This window comes from Typopeltis vanoorti, chromosome 21 (genome assembly GCF_054136105.1).
Source record: "Typopeltis vanoorti isolate ZY-2024b chromosome 21, IOZ_Tvanoo_1.0, whole genome shotgun sequence".
Classification (NCBI taxonomy): Eukaryota; Metazoa; Arthropoda; class Arachnida; order Uropygi; family Thelyphonidae; genus Typopeltis; species Typopeltis vanoorti.
The window spans coordinates 48793851-48816024 of NC_143569.1; the positions used below are offsets into that span (position 1 = coordinate 48793851).

Genomic DNA, 22174 nt, shown 5'->3' on the forward strand with positions numbered 1-22174 from the left:
AAGTTGGCCTTCATAAAGCTCAGGTCTTGAGCAGAGATATTAGAAGAGAGGGTTTAATGTTGTGTATTGTCCAAGCCACTTTGAATCCAAGTTTGTGAACTGAAATACTATGCTAATTGGCACTGAAGGGATGTTTAGAGATTAACTACATGTTTATTGTTAATTGATATTGATAATATCAATATCAATTAACAATAAACCATGACTCTTATTGATAATATCTGGAGGAGAATTATGTTCATTATTATTTTATTGGAGAAGATTTATTTGAAAATTAGTTTTGTTTCAGCTTGAGAGAAGCCTTATGTGCCATATGGATAGTTTCTCTCTCTCTCTCACATCAGACAATCTCATGAATCTGTCTGAAAGTCTTTAGATGGTTAATGAATTCCACTACTCTATGTGAGACCATATTTCTTACTGGATTCCTGAAGTGGCTTGAAAGAGTATCACATTTGTTTTATAGAACAGGATTTTAAAATTATCTAACCCTAAGTCCATCCATAGAACTAATGTCCGGTATCTTGAAAACCTTTTATGGATGAGATTATCATAAAAAAAAGGGTATTGAACAATTTGGAATGGCGAACAATATATAACTATTAATATAGCTATTTTCCAACTGCCTAATTTAAAGTAAGAGCCAAATCTTTCTTTCTTTGACTCCTGTCAAAAAGAAGAGACTTGCTCATAATCAAGTAGATTCTGCAAACACTTCCAGACCTCAACTTTTATATTAGTTTATATGGTAATTATATCAGCTGTACATCACAATTTCAAAAATACAGTATGATTTTTCAAAGACACTTGTTTCAAAATCAACTTATCTCAAGTGTTATTTTTTTTTTTTTACTAGTTCTGTTCACTATAAAGACCAGTCATGTATATTTTAGATTGATATACCCAGTGGAAACATATCTTTATATTGATTTACTTAAGAATCATTGTTGAAACATGTATATTAAAATACTAGGTGTTAATATTTTAATATAACACTGATTCTACTTTCAGCAGGCAGCCACCATAATAGGTTAGATTTGGCTTCCTCTCTTAGTCAGTCAATTAGCATGGACATTTTTGGAAAAGAACAGAGATCCCATTTTAGAAGTGTCACCATGCTACCATCCTCTTCACATCACCCACAAATAATAAAACAGGTTATGAAGCAGGTATAATTCATATGTGCACCTACTTCATCATCTTAGTTGTTCTTCATTATGACCACTCCAACTGATAACTGAAGTCCTCTGTTCACTTCCTTAATTTTCCAATCAACTTTCATATCTGTAGTCTCCAGGCTTTGATCACCTGTTTCATTTCTAATCCAATGCTCAGATTCACGTGTTAAAATTGTTTCAGCATGTGAATATTATGGTGATATCACATAAGAGGGTAGTGTATCCTATAGTATATCCTATAGTATCAGTGATGGGTGAAAAGTTGAGAAGAATAAAGTTATTATTATTATTATTATAATACGGGCACCTCCATGGAATCCGAAGACTTACTGCGGGAGACCCGACCTATCCACACAATATTTAATACCTCTCCTTGAATCCATTAACAGACAAAGCACTTACAACTGATTCCGGCATCCCACTCATTCAGAACTCCAAGCTTAAAATTAAGTCCTCACATCTCTACTAACCACACCTTTATTCAACTTCCAGGGATGATCCCTGTTCTGGTTCCTCTAGCCAAGTGCTGAAATATTCCCTGCATCAATCCTATAAACCCTTTAAGCACTTTAATGTTTCTATCATATCCCCTCTTTTTCTTCTGTCAACCAACTTCTGCAATCCACACACCCTTAATCTATCCTCATAGAGAACATTTCACAGGCCACTCACTGTCTTGGTCACTCACCTCTCTGAATCCTCTCTACTGCTTCCTCATCCCAAGAAACCCAGGGAACCAGATTTAAGCACAGTAATTCATATGTGAGCATATCAAAGTCTTATAAAGAGGAATAACAACTTCATTATCTTCTCTACTTGTTAATGTGTTATTCAATAACTAAGTAATCTTATGGGCTAACTTAGCAATCTTAGCAACATGTTCTTTAAACTTTAATATGTCTATCTACCACCACCACCACCACCTGTAAATCTCTAGCTTCACCTATTTTTTTGGAGTACTGTGCCATTAATGTGATACACAGTCTGTAATCTCTTTATCCCAAAATGCATAACTTTACATTTCTCCACATGATCTTTTGCCCATACTAACAGCCTATTTAAATCATCCTGCAAACTCTTCACATTGATTTGATTAACTATTACTCTAACTAATTTTGCATCATCAGCAAACAACTGAATATTTCCTTTCAGGTTATTTCCTATATCGTTTATATACAAATTGAACAGCTACGGTCCCAGCACTGAACCTTGTGCACACCACTAGTCACCTGTTTTCACCTCAATTCTGCCCCTCCATTTTGATATCTGTCCAGCAGCCACCCTCTTATCCACTTAACCAGTGTCATGTCCATCCCCATTTGTTCTAATTTGCTTACAGAGTTTCGTGCAGTATTCTGTCAAATGTCTTTGCAAAATCCAGCAAAAATCATCGTATAGCAATTTCCTTTATCCAACTCAGCTGTCACTCTATTATAAAAAGGTAGTAAATTACTAAGGCATGACTAACCCATCACAAAGCCATGTTGACCCTCATACAGTATCATATTTTTATCTACCCATTCTTGAATTCTTTTTGACCAATTTTTCTAGTAACTCAATCTGCAGATTGTACTCTTTAAGAAATACAATGATGAATATTGCCTGAAAATATCTATAGAAAATGCATGCAGCAGGAAACTAGCATTTTCTGCTAATTTTTAAGAGTGTATTTAGACACTTCTCCAAATGTGACAGAGAGTGAAATTGTCAGAATGCAAGATTTGATGAAACAGTTATTGAAAATGAAAAATGAAATGAAGAATATGCAGAGTAATATTAGATGTTTAGTGGAAACTAATAAAATAAAAAAAAGAATAAAAGAGGTGACAAGTGATTTCAGGATAGCAGTGTATGGAGATTCCAAAGTTAGAGGATTAGTTAATGAGAGAGTCCATAAGGTCTGCTATCCATGAGGGAGAATGAGTAAGATAATTCAGGCTTTATACATTAGGAGGAAATGAGCAAGAGAATTAGTGGTGGTTGTGGGGACAAATGATTTAAGTGGATTTAAGGAGAATTAATTGCAAATATCAGGAGGTTATTGAGAAGAGTGAAATATAACAGTATGGTGGGAAAGGTTGTCAGTGTGTTGCCGAGGTGTGACAATGATGAGTTGAGATGGAGAGCCAGAATCATGAAAGGTATGCTAGCAGAGCTATGTGGAGAGAGGGGGGGGGGCACAGTTTGTGGATGCATGGCTTGTGTTTGAGGGAAGAATATAATTATACAGGTGTGATGGGTTACATTTTGAATGGCTTTGGAGTGAGTGCACTGGAGAAAGTAATGCTAGATGGAAGTGCAGTGTACGATGCAAGCAAGAGATCAGAAGTAAGAGATGTGACAGATCAGGAGAGTGGTATTGAAGAGACATAAGTGCTTGGCAGTGGAAACAGTAATAGTGTGAGAGATAAGAGAATGGGAATGCAAGGAAATGGGGGGGGGACCTGGGGGGGACAGGGAGACATGGCATAGATGAATGTGTAAATGGAGATCATTGGCATGGAGATGGAATATATTGTTGTGGGATGGGGAAGTTGAGACTTAGCAGATATATGTGATGATAATGGTGATAAAGGTGATTGCGCAAAGGCAGGTCACAATCAACGAATAGCTTGGGTAGGACTGGATATAGACCTAAAAACCTGTTTTATTTGTTTAATATGCCAGAAATATAGGAGATGAAATGGTTTCACTGATTGAGTTTATTCATCCCAAAATTGTTGGAATAAGCGAAACGTGGTAGAATGAAGATGTATCCTAACAGGAATAGAAATGGAAGGATACAGTGTTTTTTTTTTTTTGCAAGAATAGAAAGGATAAGAAGGTAGAAGAAGTACTCATGATGATAGGAGGGGAATAATGTCCACATAAGGTAGACACGAAAGAGGGAAATAGTGGCAATAGTTATGAAGCTGTATGGTGTAAAGAGGAGATTGATAGGAAGACATATTTAGTTGGATGTTGCTATGGGCCAGGGAGTGTGGTGATGAAGAAATGTATAAACAACTTGGATTAGTGAACAAAGGAAGGGTAATATTATGAGTGATTTTAATTATGGTAGTATAGATTGAAATGAAGAAATGGTTTGGGAATAAGGAAAATGAATTTCTTGAGTTCTTGATGGACAGTTATCTCAGGAAGCATGTAAAGGAGGGCACATGAGGATCGAAAGTTTTAAATCTGATCATTTCATCAGGGAATGTAATTGTGAGTGAGGTTTTGCATTTTCTTCAAGTTGGTGAGAGTGATTACTTCATGATCACCTGGGTTGTGGCTAGCCATGTGTAGACTTTTGTGAGGGAAAGAATATATGTGGAAGTACAAGGTTGGTGATTATGAAAAGCTTAGGAGACTGCGTGGAGCTATAGCATGGAATCGGGAGTTGAGTGGTAAGGAAATAAATGCTACTTGGGAACTGACAATTTCCTCGTTCTTACTTTCCTTCTCTTCCACAATGTCACTTGCTTTTGTTTCATCAGCTGTACTTTCTTTTACTTCCATAGTCTTGCTCATTTCCATTCCATGATTCATATAGTCATTTGCTTCTGCAATTACCAATAACTCAGTCCAGCAGAATATCACATTTCCAATATATCCATACCTACTGTTATCTCTTGTTCAGTCTCACCACAAATACATTCTCTACATTCCACCATATATACATGTTGCACTTATGACAACAAACCATTCATGAAAAGTTTATGCCATTAATTACATTTGAATTTTGTGCTGCACAATGTGCAGATATCTTTCTCCTTTCTTTTAGGGTTACACGGTGATCAGAATATTAGACAAAATAAACATAGTACTACAAAAATACAACCTCAAAGCCACCTTTAAACCTCCTGCAAAATTAAAAAGCTTACTCAACTCATCCAAAGATCTACTCCCTCCACTAGCCCACCGTGGAGTATATCGGATTTATTGTACTTGCAACATACCTTATATAGGAGAAACAGGACACACAATTCCTATTAGACAAAAGGAACATAAACGACACATTAAATATAATAATTATGGTGAAGCTGGCCTTTCTGATCATGCCCTAAATACCTTACACAGAATTGACTGGAAAACCACTAGCTGTCTACATCACACTAAAACATGGTATGGACGGAAATTCAAGGAAGCCTGTGAGATTATTATCAGCCACCCCAATCTGAACAATAATGATGGTCTAAAAATCTCAAACATATGGAAGGTATATATTCGACCCACGGAACCTTCCTCACTAAGAACAATTATAAACAGGACTGTAGAAAATCCAGTATTATAAATCAAAAATAAGAATTGTAATACTAAAAAATAGGACACCAGTTGTGTCTGAAAGAAAACCATCTGAAATCGTAAAATAGAATTTAGCTTGATGTAATTTATAATAATATTTTTTTATTTTTTTTTTCACCAGAGGTCATGTCAGTAGAATAACATGCGATCAAATCATTGTTTCTCTAGCTTACAGTTAATGATGTAACTCAGCTTGTCCTGTATATTTATGTACGCTCCAGATGATGATCTTGATGTGAAGATCGAAACGTCGGGATAATAAAAAGTTTTTTAACATGGTTGTAAATTCCATAAAATTTTTAAAATGAATGCAGATATCTTTCATACCACCATTTTGTCATAATTTTTGTCACAAGTTTCAAAATAGTAAAAGAAATGGCTGTTTCAAAACACACACACACACACACACACACACACACACACACACACACACACACACACACACACACACACACACACACACACACACACACACACACACACACACACACACACACAGAGCTCCACAATCATTCAGTTATGCCAAGCTATGAAAAATAAACAAAATTATGCCAAAATGCAATCTAAATTGCTAATTTACTACAAAAATAAAACTTATTTTTTCAACAGCAAACTTTTAATGGCCTTTAATTTCACACTTCATCTTTCACTTATTATTTAAAAAAAAAAAAAAAAAACTGCAGTGACACTGAATTTACTATCCCAGTGTTTTAAAGATAATGAGTAGGAATGAGATGTAGTGAGAGGAATAGACTCTGACATATCAACTATACATTGAGCTTCCAGTTTCCATACCACAATATGGCTTCAACAGTATTCCTTCCATATACTACACTACTCAACATCCCTGCAGGCAATTTGGGAATGTTGGTGGTAGCAGAACTATGTGTCAGCCAATTGGGAAAACCTCTTGATGAATTACCATCAAGTTCTACCTTGTTTACTATCTAGTACTCGGCACTGAAACCAGTTTATACTGTATTCTTGAATGAAGAAAAATCTGAATTTCTACAATATGTTTTCAATATCTTTGAATACCAAACATAGTATCAGCCATGTGAAGCCTCCAAAAAACAAGATTGTTGTGATGTTTCACCATCTGATAAAGGTCATCTAACACTTACCTTTTATAGTGGGAATAATTATTAAGTACATTAGTCCCTCTGGTGGAAACAGACAACAGAGTTGACCAAAAGAAGTCATATGTTGTACATCACTGGCCCATTTACTAATCTGTGTTGATTTTGGACTAAATAATTTGGATCCTGATCTAGTTTTGATATATTGTCCATAGGCTAGATCAGCCAAAATGCTGATCCAGATTTTCATGTCCCTTCTTTAGGAAGTATACATGCAACCAAATGCTTATTTGAAAGTATGAAATTGCATAAAACTATTATATGGTCTCCAGGCATGGATCCTTGAATGCTCTAATTTTTGGACCACATACATGATACTGCAGATCTCCAGTAATTTAAAAGCAATTGATAAAAGAAAAACAAAAAGATTGTAGCATGCTAGTCCTATTTAATGTTCATTAAAATTGTTTGACATTTATAATTTAAATAGTTTAATCTGATGTGGGACATGCACTTTGTTTGTAGCAAATGAAAGAAAGACAAGAAGAAATCAATGGCTGTAAAGAAATGATTCAAACAGAAATACGAATTGAAGAGCAAGAGAGACATAAATTAAACATGCAATTCCAAAACTGGACTTCAAAAGCAGAAAAACTACAAACAAGGTTGGTAATAATAAATTGCAGATTTAAATATATATCTGGATTAATATAAAAAACAAAGCAGAGAGATATATTGCATGCACTTATACACCTACAAACCCATTCACAATGTATTCCTACAAAGCACAAAAGAAAAAAAAATAGGTAAAAAAATATTGTTATCAGACACTCAAAAAATATTGAATTTTATATCAGTAGATGTCTGTTTTGATTCAGCTCTTGAAAATTATACAGAGCAAATATGAAAGTGGTAGTGTAATTATTATTATTATTGGCTTTCCACTAGGCATCCTGATTTATCCAAATTCATATTTACACCTTTAATACCTCTGTAGCACATGTACTTACTACCAAATTTGTTCAATGGCACTTTTATGTTTGAAAGTAAAACCAAAGTAGCTGGAAGAAACCAGCAGTCTGGTTAAATGATCACTACTGTAGCCAAAACCAATATGCTGAACTTAAAGATTCACCACCATCCATGCAGATTAGTGTGTGCATATTCATAGCTTATCTCCTTACTTTCCTTCATTCCCTCACATTCTTTTTTTTTAAATATTTTTATTTTACTTTTTTTTGTATGTTGTTTCCACCCACAAAAAGTTATGTGTAAAACCTATAGTGCATTTTGTACTGTGGGTGGGTTAAAGTTTTTTTTCTATTTTTTTCAATTATATATATATATATATATAATATACATACATTTATATACACTCATGTTCCATGTTTATCTCTAGAGCAAGGTTTCTTGCTCTAGAGATAAACATGGAACTTTTTCAAGCTCCTCCAATAAGTGTGGCAATGAAATTCATCTTCCACCTAAAGACAATTCACAAAACATCCATGCCTGCTGAGGGCATGGATGTTTGTGCTCTCCAACCAATAGGCTGCAGGTTTGAATGCGGGTGCACTAAACAAACATGGTTGGCATTATTAAATGAAATAATAATTATTATTATTACGTAACACCTCCAGGGAGTCCAAAGACTCATCGAGGGATTAAAGGATACATAAACTTTCAATTAGCCTATCCTCCAGCAAATAACCATTATCTAATTATTTTTTTTTAAAAATTACATAAATTCAGTGTTTCTCTATAACCTGTTACTGAAATCTATGCTGCATATGTTCATCTCTAACAGTAAAAAATGAATTTTGTACATTTCATCTAACTTTCTTGTTTATCATATAATAAATTTAGTTTAATCCTTTATCCAAGTGTAAGCAAACAAAATTTGCACCTGAAGTATCATCAGGACTGAGGCAACTCGTGGTAAAGGTGGACCAAGCTCTCATCACTCCTAGTCTCAGTATTTCCCATAATGCAAAGCACATCTCCTTACAGACATGTATAATGCTATGCATTAAGGGAAGGGCCACTACCCAGACCGGTTTTGACCTTTATCGAGGTCTCGTCAGTGGGAACCAGACCCAGAAGTGGGTGATACTAAGGCAGAAGCTATGGAGGTCATATTTACCTATACGAGTTGTCAAAAGGTGTACCACCTTATTATCATCTTATGCCCTCTAGGAGATCTGGTTCAGCTAAGTGCAACAAACTGCTATCTTTTTTTTATATATATATATATATATATATATATATATATATCCTGAACTAACTTAAACACTAATTAAATCTTCTCTCCTTTTACATAAATTCAACAAATTACAATTAACCAACTGATTCTCAAAACTCATGATATCATCCATAAGTTTAAAATAATGTTATCAGAATAACTTCAGTTCTCTTTACACCTATTAAAAATTAAAAGTTTTGAGTCAAAATCCTGTATTGACCTAACCAGAGACTTATATACTCATCAGAAATTCCTTTCTCCTATAAGGGAATCCTCTTTTAATTCAGCCTGCATTCTTTTGAACTTTACTAGTTGTCTTATCAGTATGATTTGTAAACTTAAAATTACTTATCAACCCAAATCTTCAAATCCTTGTATTCATTAACTTTTTCTAAAACTGCTCCATTGAACATATATCCATTTAATATAATCAGTCTTCTTACCAAATTTCGTATACTGTATTTGGATTTGTTCACATTAAAATTTAAATCCCACTTTTCTGTCCATTCTTCTAATCTTTTAAGATCATTCTTTACTCTTAACATTTGAACCTAAGACTTTTATATATACACTCAATAGACAAAATATTAAAGATGCTTACCTAATAGTGTGTGGATCCTTCTGTAGTGCGAATAACAGCCTATACTCTCTGAGGCATTCACCCCACCCACCTGATACTGGAGGTAATTCCAGCCATGCCTGTTACAGGTTACCATTTACCATTGTCCATAACTGCGCCTTAGGCTTTGGTCCCAGATACATGGATCTAATGTCTCTCTCGATGGCTTCCCAGAGAGATTTCATTGGATTTAAATCTGGGGGACCTTAGGGCCCACTGGATGGTCTTAAATGCAAACGAGTGTTCTCGAGCCATGCCTGGGTGGTTGTGGCCCAATAGGGTGGCGCATTGTGCTGCTTAAACACACCAACAGCTCAAGGCCATGAAAATGTATAGATTATCAGCCAGCACATTCTGGTAGTTTGCAGCATTTAAGGACCTCTCCAGACAGGGACCTAATATGTCATATGAGAAGGCTTCCCAAACCATCACAGAGCTTCCACCTCCTTGAACAGAATCAGCATGGCACGACAGGACCATGGTCTCATGTTGCCAACACCATGCCTGCACTTTCCTGTCAGCTCGGTAAAACTGATAATGGGATTCATCAGACTATACGACTCTAGTTTACTCTGCAGAGGTCCAGTTTTGGTGGTCCCAACACCAGGCAAGGCACAGTGTCCAATCACAAACTGTCTACAGTGGTACATGACTAAGGCATCATCAGCTTCTGTAGCCCATGTGTGCAGGGCATACCATACTGTTTCCTTGCTGACAGTGCTTGTACCTCCAACATTGAAACTGGATGTGATTTGTGCCACAGTTGGTCTGTACAAACCTGGGCAGTCTACGTCAACCCCAGTCATCAATGGTGTGTGGTCAATCACCACTATTGCTGGGCACTGGTACATCTGTTGATGGTATACTCGCATTAGATCCTTGATATGGTTGCCCTCAAGAACCCTGGAGTGCTTACCACTTGGGGTGATAGAATAATCCATCTGTCTTGTGCCAATAATATGCCCACGATCAAAGTCACTAAGATTGCAACATTTACCGTCTGCATTCAATTTGGGTATGTTTCACTCTGCACGGGGGGGGATGCCAGTGTCAACTTCCCATCATCCCTAATCTCTAATGATTGAATGTATATATATATATAAAAGTTCATGTTTATAGATGTGTGTGTGTGTGTATGTTTTTGTGTGTGTACATATATATATATATATATAGTGTAAAATATATAGTGTAAAAAAGCGGTTTTACTATATATAGTAAAACCGCTTTTTTACACTTTCCAGGAGACTGATGGAAAAAAAGATGATCCATGTTACTAACATGGATCATCCATCACCGCAACTATCACACGCTAAATTACGTAGCAGAAATTCTGCTGTTAGATCCTGAATGGAGAACTTTACAAGCAAATTCTTTATTCAAGATTTAACATACTAAATATTACTAATTAAGGAGATACCTGGACATCAGCACATAATTATGAAAATTTCCTTGTGTCATGCGATAATATGTAATCTATATGTGATATATACTGAAGTTTATTCCTGTATAACTGAATTTCAGAAGCAGAGAATTTTGTGTTAGAATAGTGAGAATTGTGTAAGGGAATTATTGGTAAATCCCATTAAGCTATCTAGTACATTATGAAATTTCCAAACAGATAATAAGTAGTAATCCAAAATAATTGTATGCAATTTGTATGAGTCGAGCGTAGCACCGGAGGCTGTACCAAAGCGGAAAGTGATGTCAGAACGACTACCTGGAATACGGTAACCTAACAGATTAGGGAGAGTGTGGGATCACCCAAGGGGCATGAACTGTGAGGTTTGTGCATTAAAGGACACATCAAATAGGGGGTGCACGAAAGGGTGAATAAAGGACAACGCGTGCCATATTACGCGGCTTTTTCATTCTTCAGTTCCTGGATTCCAGCTTTGGAAGGTTTGTCGGGTGATTCGTGAGAGAGCGGTGGGTCGATTACAACGATGGCAGACAACGAGGCCTATTCCTGAGAATGTTTTAGGATTTCCAAGTGAAGCTGATCGTGATATGACGGCCTATGCAGAATCGAGCCTTCGAAAAGGGTCCCATCCAAGAGAACGGAGGAAGTTTCCTGCAGAGCGGTAGAAAACGCGCCCAAGTCCGGAAGTATTTCAGGGTCAGTGTAGTGCATTGCCAGCCAAAAACTATACAGGAAGGTAACCCAGATCTACATGTGATAGCATCATAAAAATCAGAAAGGATCTGGTAACGTAAAGAATTTCATTCTATGTTAAGATCGCTTTGAAGAAAGGAATTTGTGTATACTGTAAGCTAAGGACATTTTCTAGGGAACTTTTAAGTAAGAATTTGATTGAATTAGTTAAACCCCGTGGAACAAAGAAGAATTGTTGATAGGCAGTATTTTGATTGAGAATGACTAGGCTTGACTAATGAAATTTAGAATTAAGATAGCTATTGATAGAGTGTTAATGAAAGTGTTTAATGTGTATTCAAAGAATAACTTGTGAAAGGACCTATAACCTAGTAGTGTTATGCTTACACTTAATCTTATCTTTTCGTAATTGAAGGATTTAGCTTACTAAACTTCATTGATGTGACTTAGTATGAACCTTGACTTAGTGTGAGTTTTGTTCTATTGAATATTTGAATTTTCTTAACTGTAAATGTTTTGTGCTTTTCCAAAAATATGTTTCGTACCTTATACCCGAGTTTATGCCTGATTACGAATTCAAACCACCACTTATGAAATAGAACCTTTTTGGCGGGAAGGAATTTAGATATTGTAGTTTAAGTGAGATTCAGGTCACAACTGCTAACTGATCTGCTCGACGCTAGCATAAGATTAATTATTGTGTGTGTCCCTTTTGAATTTAGAATTATTTCCCTGAACAAGAGTCTCTTCTGTTATAGGATATTGGCTGGCGCAGCATAAAAAAATAAATTTTGCCAGTATCCAAAAAGGAAATAGTACCGAAAAAAAAGATTAAGAGGCATAACCGTAGATTAGATAGGGGGCTGATTAGAGATAGAATAAAGTAAAATATAGAGAAAGCAACGACGTAACACTGCAATATACCACATGCTTCTGAATTGTGACTATGAACACCAGCACTGCAAGCTAGTGAAGCAATATTTCATGAACTGTGGTTTATTCACTGATATCTAATAATCACGAGTAACATCTCTTACTTGGTAGAAATGTGAATGTGATTTCGCAATTTATGTATGATCCTTGGTCACGATTTCAATACAGCACTGTGAATGTGCTACTGACAGTTTGAAATTACCGATATGAAACTTCACGGTATCAATTCGTACTGTGATTAAAAAATCATGGTATCGCTCATCACTGCTGCAAATGTGCAAGTTACCATGATGACAGAAACGAAACTACAGCCGAAAGCAATGCCATCTGCTAACAGAAATGAGCATATTTCTGCAGAAATTGATTTGAAAGAGGAAATTGATTCGAAAATCAGTGTTGCCACCTGAGGAAAAACTGCAAACAAATCACGGGAAATAACGTCCACATCAAGTTATTAATGGTGGGAAAACAATATATCGTAAGAATAGGCCTTAAGATGGGACAAACGGAAAATGATGTAAATGGCAGGAATACGTAAATTGTGGGAATGGTTTTACTGTGTGTGTGTATATATATATGTATTAAATAACAATATTCCTGACCATCTCTCCTAGAAGGCACTCATCTAAACAGTATTGCCCACCTTCTATCTCATCCAGTTTCTCTTTTTTATCACTAAATGATCATTAATATTTGTTTGCTAAAATCCAAATAAATCACATCATTACCATTCCTATCATCTATTTTGATTGTAACTTGGATTTACCATTACACACCAGAATTCAAACAGCAGTTCAAAACAGTGGACAGAAGCCGGGTGTTCAGTGCCAAAGAAGACAAAGTCGGTTCCATCAGCAGGAAAGGTCATGGCATCGGTGTTTTGGGATGCTGTTTATTAATTATCTTGAAAAGGGTAAAACAATAAGCAAGGAATATTATTCCGATCTTTTAACCAGACTAGATGAAAAAATTCATGAGAAAAGACCCGGTTTGCAGAATCAAAAAATCATCTTTCATCAGGACAATGCACCTGTCTACAAAGGCATTTTTGGCAATGGGAAAATTAAGGGATCTGCACTATGAATTGTTGGAACATCCACCCTATTCCCCAGATTTGGCTCTCTTTGAATTCGTCTCTTCCCAAAACTAAAACTCTTCCTTCATGGTCAGCATTTTTCTTCGGATCAAGAGGTGATTGCAGCTATAGAGGGGTGCAGATCTTACTAAGAACCTCTACAGGGATGGGATAATGACACTGGAGCATCGCTGGAAGAAATGTATTAGTCTTAAGGGAGATTATGTTGAAAAAAATTTTTTTTTGAAATTATAAATTCATTTTTTCATGGTTAGGCCAAGACTTTTCAGACTACCCTCGTACTTTATCAGCATCAGTGACCAGTATGTGTAAAAAGTGCCTAAATTATTCTTATCTTACAGAGGATAAGAAGAATTTCAAAAATAATATGAACATCTCTATTTTTCTCAAATATTTCATATCACGAACAAACACTTGGTGTAGCAGTACCTGTGAATGTATATCCTCTATTCACACACCCACACTTATTGAATTATATCCACCCTCATTCAGAATGTAATGCACCCAGTCTACTGTAACATAAAAGAATATCTGTAACACTATATGCTAGTATAGTGTAGTTAAGTATATAATTGTACAAACCAGAACACAATCATGGGAAAAGATAAAGGTATCACAGAGTTCACAAATGGCATGACAATTGGGTGCTGTTATATGACATGCTTTGTTGATTGCTTGTGACTTCTTAAGTTTTTACACAAACTAGCATCAACTAGATGAAAACAACCGGCAGCTAACAAAAGTGTCAAAATAAGCATAGAAAGTTGATGCTTGTAGTGAGTGAAGGGTGCATTTCCTGGTATGGATAATTGGCAGATGACATTGTTACAGTTGATGTTTCATTTCAGCACTGAGAGGCAAAGAAACAATAACTCACATTCAGTGGTATATATTCTGTTGCAGGTATGAGGGTTCCAGAGCTAAAGGCCCACAAGACATCATCTTACTGAAGGTCATTGCTGAAAGTATCTGCTATGGTGTGCTTATCCGAATAGTTATGGTTCTTATATGAGACATGGTGTAAAGTAATGGACACTTATTTAGATTTCAACCATTCAGACTGGTGGGTTTGTATTACAGTTTAGGGTATGTTCTGATCAAAATTAGGACCACTATTGCATATACCTGTGTATGACTAGCTCACAGTCCCACATGTATTTTCTTGTGCCTAATCCCAAATGGAGAGGGTCTTATAGGATGATGATATGCCATGTTATTGGGTCCATGCTATAAAGAATTGGTTTTCATGTAACACACAGAGAACATCACCAATTTTGAATGGCTAAATCCAGTAAAAAATTGATTAGGTTTTAACCCAATGGTATTTCATTGGTATTTCAGCATATATAAGCTTAAGCATTCTTTCATACTTTGTTTACTGGAATAAATTTCTTGCTACGTATATGTTAGCTAAAAATGAGCTAAAAACATCATCACCATGCCACCTAATAGTATGTTGGACCTCCCTTGGCCAAGAAAGTGTTTGCACCCATCTTGACACTGATTCTGCTAGATCTCACTCAGTCACTGACCCTCCAGGATGTTATTCTGGACAAACTAGATAATGTCCTGGAGGTCAGCACAGCAACCAAGTGAGGGATTGGTGTGACCAGTGGATGCTGCATTCTACATGATCCCACAAATGTTCACTAGGATTCAAATCAGGAGGATTAGGTGGCTCACATTGTACATGCTTACACAATGTAAACCTTGTGACATGGATATTGTCTTGCTGGAAGAGTCCAGTTAGATCGGGCCACATCTTCACCATATAGGGCAATACCTGATCTGAAACAATCCCAGGTAAGAATTAATGATGAAGATGCATTTGTTGGGGATGATAATAGCCTAGCACAGTATTAAATGGATGCTTATAATTCATTGGTATTTCAGCATATATAAGCTTAAGCATTCTTTCATACTTTGTTTACTGGAATAAATTTCTTGCTACGTATATGTTAGCTAACAGCAGAAAAGTAATATTTTTTCACATCACTAAATCAATTTTTCAGTAGTAATACAAAGGGTTTATTCATTGATATATACAGTTTTATCTTAATGTTGCAAATGCCATTATAGCAAATTAATGAAAAGTCCTGACTCAAAGGCTTATCAGTAACAATGCTATTCTAAAGGAAGTTCATTATAGGACTGTTCGTTATATAAGACTATTCCTGAGGTCCCTACAAACTTGCTATAGTGAGAGTGAACTATATAATGCAGTAATACTATTCATTGCATGGCATACATAATGAAGAAATGCTAAATTTCACAAATCTGTTTCCATTTGTCACTCTTTTCTGGTAATAAGTAATGTTTTATTAATTTAATGATGTAAAAAAAATTTTTTTTTCATTGCAATTATTTTTGCAAGACATTGCAATTAAATATTTACCGATTAAGTAATAAAGGTTTTTCTGAATCTAGAATTAAATCATTGAGATGAGTCAAGTGAAATTCATCAGTTGTGAATAATTGAACTGCTTTTAATTTAGGTACACAACTCTAATTAATGCTTTGGGAATGGAAGAATCTGGGGATAGTATGCATACTGATGTTTTATTAAAAGTAAGTATAGTTATGATTTCAGTCTATATTTTTTCAGTAACATCAGCATAGTAAACTAGTAATTAATTACTCAACAAATTAATTACTTAAAAGTATAAATTACTGTATGTGAAGCACAGTATTCTTTATTTACAGAAACAGGTTGATAGCAATGCCTACCTATAGGGTGCCCATAATGTAAAAAAAAAAAAAAAAAAGACAGGACATTAAACAGCTGTTAGGGGTGAGGGAATGAGATTTTCTCAAAAAATTAGGAAATTATTTTCAAATGCACTAATTTAACTACAGAAATTGTTAATGCAAATTGGAAGAAAATTGGGTATTTAAAGAGGTACCCTTGTTCACCTGTTACAATATTTTAATGTAAAGTAATTGTGTTTGTAGCTGCTAATTAAGTAATAATAATTAAAAATCAAATTGATAAATAATTAATAAAGCTGAATATTAGTTGGCAATAATTTTTTTTTTATTAATAAGAAATTGAAATGTAAAGTAAAATACATAACAAATACCTCAAAATTTACTTTGAAGTCCTAGAAGTTTGTTTCTTGGAACTTTGCTGTTGTGGCAGATGAGATGCAGCTAACCTCATATACTTTTCAGAAGATTGTATGTTTTTTTTCTTTTAATATTGTTTTCTTTACTCATTAAACTCTTGAAAAATCATTGCACTTCATTCCTTCATACATTGGAAATGAAATTTCTTCCATTTTTATCCCCTCCATGTGAGGCACCTGTTTGTGGTGGAAAGCCCTCCCATTGATGGTACTGGTCCTTTTCATTCTTATTCTTTGTTTATGCTTTTCTTCCCATATTCTTTGCTCTACTTCTGAGTTTTTCTTTTTTACCATCCTGGCTTCCAGAACACCATCATTAGGATCTAATGCCTTGCTGCCATGGGGTGTGACCCGTGCATATCTTGAAAGGGAGATCCTGGTAGTCCTGCATTACTTTGGCTTCTGCCAAAGTAATGCTTTGTCAAGTCAGGCAGTCCTGGATAGTCCAGCCGAGATCATTTGGCTGGTGGGCTTTCCTGCAAGGGTAAAGGGTATTGCAATGTCTCCTTCCCTATGGTCAGGGGACAGGACCAAGGCTTGCCGTGGTGCTTGTTTAGCATCTGAGGTAGTCCTGGTGTTCCACTCCAGAGCACAGTCATTGCTTGCCAGTGAGTGAGTGGCCATTTGTGGCTCCATGTTGGGTGGGGAGGGGGCTCTGGTACTAAATCCATCTCCTCCTGAGAATGAATGCTTCTTCATCTTCTTGTTTATGAGAAGCCTCAACAAGCCTTAACCAGGTACAGAAATCATAGAATTATCAACAGAAAAACAAAATAAGAAACAAAAAACATCAGAAACTGCAACAAATACACTATTCCTAATCATTCACTGAACAAGTGAACATTCAATCTGAAAAATGTCGCTCTTCTTCATCCAGAAAGGTTTGGAAGAGTTAGGGATCTCCAAAAAATGTAAAGAAACAATCAGAAAAATTACTCCATGCAACATCTGTCGGAGGAATGCTGATTCCAGTCCCCCCCCCCCCCCACACACACACAAAAGTTTAAACTTTTCTAGAGGTGCATCCAAGTGAGACTGCCTGATGTTCTGATGAAGAGATATGTTCTGAACTCAAGGACCAAGGAGTGATAGCCATAAGAAGAAGAATAGTGATACATAGGGATGGGCATCTGTTTCCCACTAGAAACATCATCCATGTTTCTAGTGTTAAAAAAAAAAAAAAGACTAAGAGCAAAACACCAACCAAAATACTCGAACTGTGAGGAAGACCACCTGGCATACTCCTGAGCATGGTGGAAGGATAAAAAGGAGATGAAAAAGTTTAAAACAGAGCAATGCATCACATACTAGGAAACAAAGAGTCAGTATACCACAATAGCAGCAACAAAAATCTGCTAAATCCTCTTACTCTGAGAAGGCAGCTGTAAAGAAAGTTTGTCAGGACATTGACAAGTGTTGATCCTGCCTTCTCACAACTACAACATCCCTGAAAGACATGATTTGCTTTCTATCTCTTTTGAGTGAATGAAAGATAGAAATCATTATGGACTTACTTCTGAAGATATGCCAAAAAGGATCCCACTATATGAAAATCCTCTCTTTAAAAAAATATTGAAAAGAGCACTGCAGAGTATCCAAGATATGCTGCAGACCTTTTATCAGATAGTCCATCAACACATAGCATGGATACCTATTTCTCCCCATCCCCAGGAAGATAAAATAATCAATATACTGAGTGCTCTAGAGGGAGTGGAATTTGATGATGTCTTGGATATTTTTCTAGAAGAAGTAGAAATAATGGATACTGGCCATCCACAATTCTCAAAAAAGAAAAAAATCCAAGACTAATGAAAACAGAACCACTCAACATAGGAAGCCAGATGATACCATTGAAAAGTGAGAATAGAAATATTTCTGTAATGGAATTGTTGTTGATTCTAACAAAACATAGACAACATCGTGGTTCTCTTGCAGAAGTATAAACCAATATGGTTCTACTTGCAAGAAATATACCCTGAAACTCGGTGATGATCCAGCTCTCCATAATGCTACTATTATTTATAATGACAGGGGATAGGCCTGCCCAGGGAGGAGTCCCCATCCCTGTGGGGAACCATACCCCCTTCCAAGATTAATACATTTTATGAATTTTAATATTTTTATGCTTTTTACATCTGTTGTATAGGCATCTTTTACATTGGTTTTTCTACACTGATTTTATGTTGTCTTATTTCTTAAATGGTAAATTCTAAGAAATGTTTCATTTATAATTTTTGTTATTATTTTGAATTGTATATATAGCTTTTAAACCTATATAAGCCTCTTGTTTATTACGCGTATTTTGGGCACAGTATAACCATAGCTGTCCTTCACCATTAAACCCAAAAATAAACAAACAAGCCATTTTTGTCCCTTTCCCTCTCTAATGTTGGTTCCTAGATTTATAGCTTTTTTATTACTTACTTGCTTTGTTTTCTAGTAATTGAAATTATGCTTATTAATGCAAGAATCATTTGTTAAGAGCAGATAGCTTGTTTTTTTTTACTTTTTAGAATAAATTGGAAATAACAGTGTTTATAACTAGAATACAAAACAGTTTATTATTCAATTTTCATATGTTATATGAGGGAGTGCATGGGACTTTCTTTCTATCCTAGTGCCTACACTGGCTACAACATTCTGCTTTTATTTATATGCCAAAAGATGAGAGGAAAAAGTGAAGAATAGTTGTAAAAGACTCGAAAACCACTCCCCTATATTTTCTTGTTCCTAGATAAAGTACATATATTTAATATGAATTTGCTTGCATAATTGTGACAACATTATATTTTTACTTAATATTTGTATAAAGAAAGAAAATAAATTAGTATATTAAAACATACATATACTTCCTGTTAATATCTGTATTAAATTTGAAGTTCAATAACTGTGTGAAACGTAGCAAATCTCCTAAGAAATAATAACTATGATCATATTACTTCACAGAATTGTTTGTATTTCATTATTTGCTGCCCCGCCAAGATTTCTTTTTCTCATTCACTACTCGTGAATTTTTTTTGAAATATCAATTATTCTGTTATACATTTTACTCTTTCTTGCATTGCACGAAAATTAAATCACAAGTCCCCAGTTTTAGATTTTATAGCATGTATCAGTTTTAACTCGAGAGTCGCACTTTCAAACTATGTTGTTGTATTATTATTATTATCATCATCCTTAGAGTTGGCAGACTGATCGTGGGATGTTCATTCAACTGATAACTTATTTATCATACTGAATCTTAAAATGCTTAACACTTCCTACATTAACAACATATTCCAATAATGTGTTCCATTCACTCACAATTCTCCATGTAGAAAATCTACCCCTCACACCTTTCTTCACCATTCTCTTACGTAACTTCCAGAGATGGCCCCTGATTCTCGTGTTATTTTTGTTAATTTTATTATTATGCATTAATATTTAATACATATTAATAAGAGTTTATTCAGTTAATTAATCATCATTAAATTTCTTGACATATACAATCAGGGGGATGTACAGGATCTTATGATAGTACTACATGAAAAGTTACCTAATTATTAACTTCCTATCAACAATTTTCATCCACATTAGCCTGGACGAAATCTGTCAACATTCCAATATTATCAGATCTTATATTTCTATCTTCTAAGACACTTTTGTCTGAATACATCCATCCACCTAGAAATTGGTCTTCCTCTGGGACTTTTTCCTGCCATCTTGGCATTAAACACCTGTTTTGCTAACCTTTCCTCATACATTCTATTTAAGTGGCTATACTACCTTAAGATTAGCTCTGCTAGCACGTTCCTGAATTCGAACAATGTCGTTCTTTCCTAATAGTTTCATTTTTTTGTTTGGTACTGGCATTAATGCTATCTGTTCACTCCTTTAATCTATCTCAGAACTCTTATATCTGTGGACTCCAGACTTTGATCAAGTATTTTATTTCTAACCGATCTTGCAGTTCCATAAGTTAAAATTGGTTTGAACACTGTCTTGTACAGGTAGTTTAGTGTTTTGACTAATCTCCCTCTCTCTTATTCCATGTAAATTTATTCAGTTAACTTCCCCATACCAGCTTTGCTAATTCTGCTAAGAATTAGCAGAATTAGCAAAGCTAAATTTATTAGCTAAATTTATTAGCTAAATTTATTCAGTTAACTTCCTACCATACCAGCTTTGCTAATTTTACTTTATGCAGGTTGATATTTTTAATGTTTCTACTTGTTTTCATTGTCTGTCTTTTTAATGCTGATTTTCATACCAAATTTATTACAGCAGTTATTCAGTTTGGTCAGGAAATCTTGCAGACTTGTACTGGATTTATTTAGTATAATATCATCTGCATAAAGTAAAGAGCTGAGACCAACATCTCCAATCTTGATATCAGGTTTGATACCACTTTCCTTCATAATGTAATCCATATAGATGATGAATAACAGTGAAGGTAACGTACACCCTTGTCAGACACCTGGTTTAACATTGAACCATCTTCCTATACCTCCTTCAGTTCTAACTGCTGATTTACAACTCAAATAGAGACTATATATATTGCTTGATATAATGTCCCAATTACGCCATATAACTGAAGTGTTTTGAACAGCTTTCCTCTTGGCACCTTGTCATATACCTTTTCCAGATATCTACAAAACTTAAATACAGATCCTTGTTACATTCCCATAATTTTTAAACTATTTGTCTTAAATTGAAAATCTGATCCTGAAAATCTCTGTTTGTCCTGAACTCAGCTTGTTCTTCTCCAGGCTTCTTCTCCTCCACAATTTTTCTTAGCCGTTTCTCAAGAATACTTGCAGAAATTTTACCAGAAACACTCAGTAGAGAAATTCTTCTGTAATTCTCACCTTCAGCTTTATTCCCTTTTTCATCGATGGGTACTACTAGCACTCTGCTCCAATCTTCTGATCAGGCCTTCTGAATTATGCAGTGTAGCCACCATAAAACTTTTATACCTCCATATTTTAGCATTTCAAATATCAGATGATATGCCATTCTGGAATATTATCTACTATTAATATATTTCTGGAGTAGATGATATATATTCCAGATGCCAATCCTCTTGAGTGTTTTCTACCACCATGCAGTCACTACTCATTTCATTTAGCAAGCTTTCAAAGGAATTACTCCATACATCAAGAATTCCTTTATCCTCAGCTTTCATGTCCCCTTTATTACTTTTACAGTACTCTTTCCTTCATTTCTGAGCTTTTTTCAATAGCCTCCAGAATATTTTACCACCTTCCTGATTTTCAATATTCTTACCAGTCTTCCCATGACTTTTGTTTCTTACATTTTTCTGTGTATTCCCTAAGAGTACAAGGGGACTTGCCAGGAACTTTCGCTATGCTTTCTTTTTTTCCTTGACTGCTTCTTTGACTTCCTGAGGCTACCATGGAGTTCTGATTTTTCTATCCTTGCAGATTACCATCAATTAACTAAAGGGAATACAAATGGCATGTCCTATACATTTTCTCCATAGCATCTTACATGTAATAGTTTTTT

The 22174-nt window shown here is 35.3% G+C and overlaps 1 protein-coding gene across 1 annotated transcript in view; it reads left to right on the forward strand.

Annotated features, from left to right (window-relative positions):
* LOC150094836 (coiled-coil domain-containing protein 39-like) overlaps nucleotides 1-22174 on the forward strand; it is a 350814-nt gene that overhangs the window by 248676 nt on the left and 79964 nt on the right. Inside the window, exons 15-16 of the mRNA XM_090411364.1 lie at nucleotides 7070-7209; nucleotides 16040-16112. Of these exons, the coding sequence (XP_090267490.1) occupies nucleotides 7070-7209; nucleotides 16040-16112 (213 nt within the window). The remainder of the gene's footprint in view (nucleotides 1-7069; nucleotides 7210-16039; nucleotides 16113-22174) is intronic.